At 44.6% G+C, this 2431-nt stretch overlaps 1 protein-coding gene across 1 annotated transcript in view; it reads left to right on the forward strand.

The window, feature by feature from the left end:
- The window catches only part of vwde (von Willebrand factor D and EGF domains), a 33802-nt gene that overhangs the window by 7155 nt on the left and 24216 nt on the right, over positions 1 to 2431 (forward strand). The window contains exons 4-5 of the mRNA XM_008304864.1: positions 888 to 909; positions 1809 to 2080. Of these exons, the coding sequence (XP_008303086.1) occupies positions 888 to 909; positions 1809 to 2080 (294 nt within the window). The remainder of the gene's footprint in view (positions 1 to 887; positions 910 to 1808; positions 2081 to 2431) is intronic.

Below are 2431 nucleotides of genomic sequence, written 5' to 3' on the forward strand. Positions count from 1 at the left end.
ACGACGACGTCACACGCAGCGAGCGTGCTCAGTGTTTATGGAAGTAAACATGGATGGTAACGGTGGAGCGTATCTGCCACTCCCCCGCCGCCACCGATGGAGGAAACAGAAGTGTGAGCGCTAACTAAACTAGCATCAGCAGCCAAGTACTGCCTGTGTGTTCTGGACACTTCCACCCCGTCAGAGTGGACGTGTTCCCCGACCACACCAGATATTCTGATATTCATCATTAATTGGGCCTGAATATCCAGAGAGCAGAAAGTTCTATTGGGACCAGCCCTACTAGTTATTATAACAACTATGAACAATAATGAACAACTAATGAGCCTTCCAGCATCAAGCCCTCCTTGTATCTGGACCTCCGTCTGGACAATCCAACAGCCTTGCTATCCGACATAGAAGAAGGTTTTACATTTAGTCTCAGGTTATCGAGTCACGACTGTATTTAAAATGTGCGGACAAAAGACTGCATTACTTATGAGTAAGCAGCTTCAAAATCTTTCCTAGAACAAGATATTATATCATTTTTTGATCATAACAGCATCAGTTCAAAACGCTGAGATTCAAAGTGGAAACAAAACCACTGATAAATAACAAACACGCTCAAACTTAACCAGATAAAGTCACACAGACGAGGTGCATGTTTGCTTCAGAGTCTTGCGTCCACCGTGTGTGATTTATCGTGTTAATTAATACTGATTTATAATTATCTAAAGTTCTGAATCTGATCTATCTAACAGAGATCCCAGACACTTCCCCCTCGACGTCACCGGTCTGCGGCCCTGACGAGGTGAACGTCGCTGGAACATGTAAAAGTGAGGACCCTGCTGCCGTGTTTACGGCCCTCGCTTGTCTCCTCGTGTTAGGTCAAACTCCACAACAATCAGGAGGTCAGGGTGTTGCCATGTGGTCAGGAATGTACCGCCGGCCCCCTCGCCGTTCCCCTTAATGAGCTGAGCATGTGTCCCGGCGTCCGCTGGGCCCTGTCTCCATGGCGACAGCCCTCGGCCAGGTCGTGAATTAAAAGTTTTAGGAAGGTGACGGAGCTGGAGAGACGAGGAGGAGGGGGGGGGGATTTAATTAGAGATGGAAGAAAGATTACTTCATTAACTAAATAATGGGATCCGTGTTATTCCAAAGCTCACTGCTCTGTTATAGAGAACGGGCTTTGCTCAATGCTTTCTGGTTAAGATTCATGTTCCACCGCTGATGCTTTTCTCTGCACAACTTCTGCTGCATTTATCAGGTTTATTATGTATTTCACTTTTTGGGATCCTTCCTGCTGCTCATGCTGGCCTTTAAGTGACCCCTTTCCATCCTGCTTTGGAGCTTATGAAAGACAAAATCCACACTCTCGTCTTCCAATGTTTATCTGAAATCAAGACCAAGCTTCAAAAGTCTGTTTTAATCCAATCATAAAAGTAATGTCTGTGGTTATTTAAACTGTATTGCTGCTTTTGGAAACTTTTGGAAGATGACAGCTTGGTTGATCGAACCTCACCTTGACCTAATTTTACCTTTATAAAGCATTTTTGCACAGAATATGGACTGTGATAGATGCAAGATTGTCCACAGCAATAAAAACGTGGTCCTGCCCATGTGTTTCTGTCTGCGTGGGGGATCTCATTGTCTCTGAAAACCCTGAATATTGAATGGAAAAAAAAAGTATGTAGACACCGGGGCTGAATGGTAAACCCCATCCCATGGAAGGTAACATGTTCACATAAGAGCCTCTACATTTTTGTGCACAACTGTCATTTTATTGGCTTTGTTCACCAACTTTTTTTTTAGTATTTTTTCCATGTCAGGCCCCATTAACATACGCACTCTGTCCGATTCTTCCTTGTCAGCTAATCGACCTCCCACTCCGCCTGTACCGGTGATCGTCTCGGAGGCCACAGGTAGCGCCATCTACCTGAAGTGCAGCTTTGACGGCAGCTCCAACAGCTCCCTGGGCTACGTGGTGGCCTGGTCTCGCCTCTCACCGGAGGGAAGGATGGAGGAGCTCAAACAGGAGACCACCATTCAGACCTCCGCCTTCATCGAGCTGGACGGATTCAACCTCCGTCTGGGGGACAAGGTGCGACTCGGGGCTGCTTCGGTTTGGATTGGCTCTTAGAAATAGTGGACGTTTCCTATAATATGCAGACACAGTGCTTTTTATAAGGTAATTGTCAATAGAAACTGTATTTTTTAACGTCCAAATATCTGAGTGACTTTTATTATTAGCACTGATCAGGATTTTTGGCATTTGTTAGCATTGAGCTAATAATGATAAAAGGCTAATTGGGGCTAACTTGATTGCATTATATTATAGTAACTGGTATTTATTAAATACGCCCCTATGTTCAGATTATTTGTTAGCAGCGCTACAACACACGTACTAAGCTAATTATTAGTTGGGGATATCCACATTTTAGGTAATCAAGCT

Source organism: Stegastes partitus, unplaced genomic scaffold (assembly GCF_000690725.1).
Source record: "Stegastes partitus isolate 25-593 unplaced genomic scaffold, Stegastes_partitus-1.0.2 Scaffold2338, whole genome shotgun sequence".
In the NCBI taxonomy this organism is placed as follows: Eukaryota; Metazoa; Chordata; class Actinopteri; family Pomacentridae; genus Stegastes; species Stegastes partitus.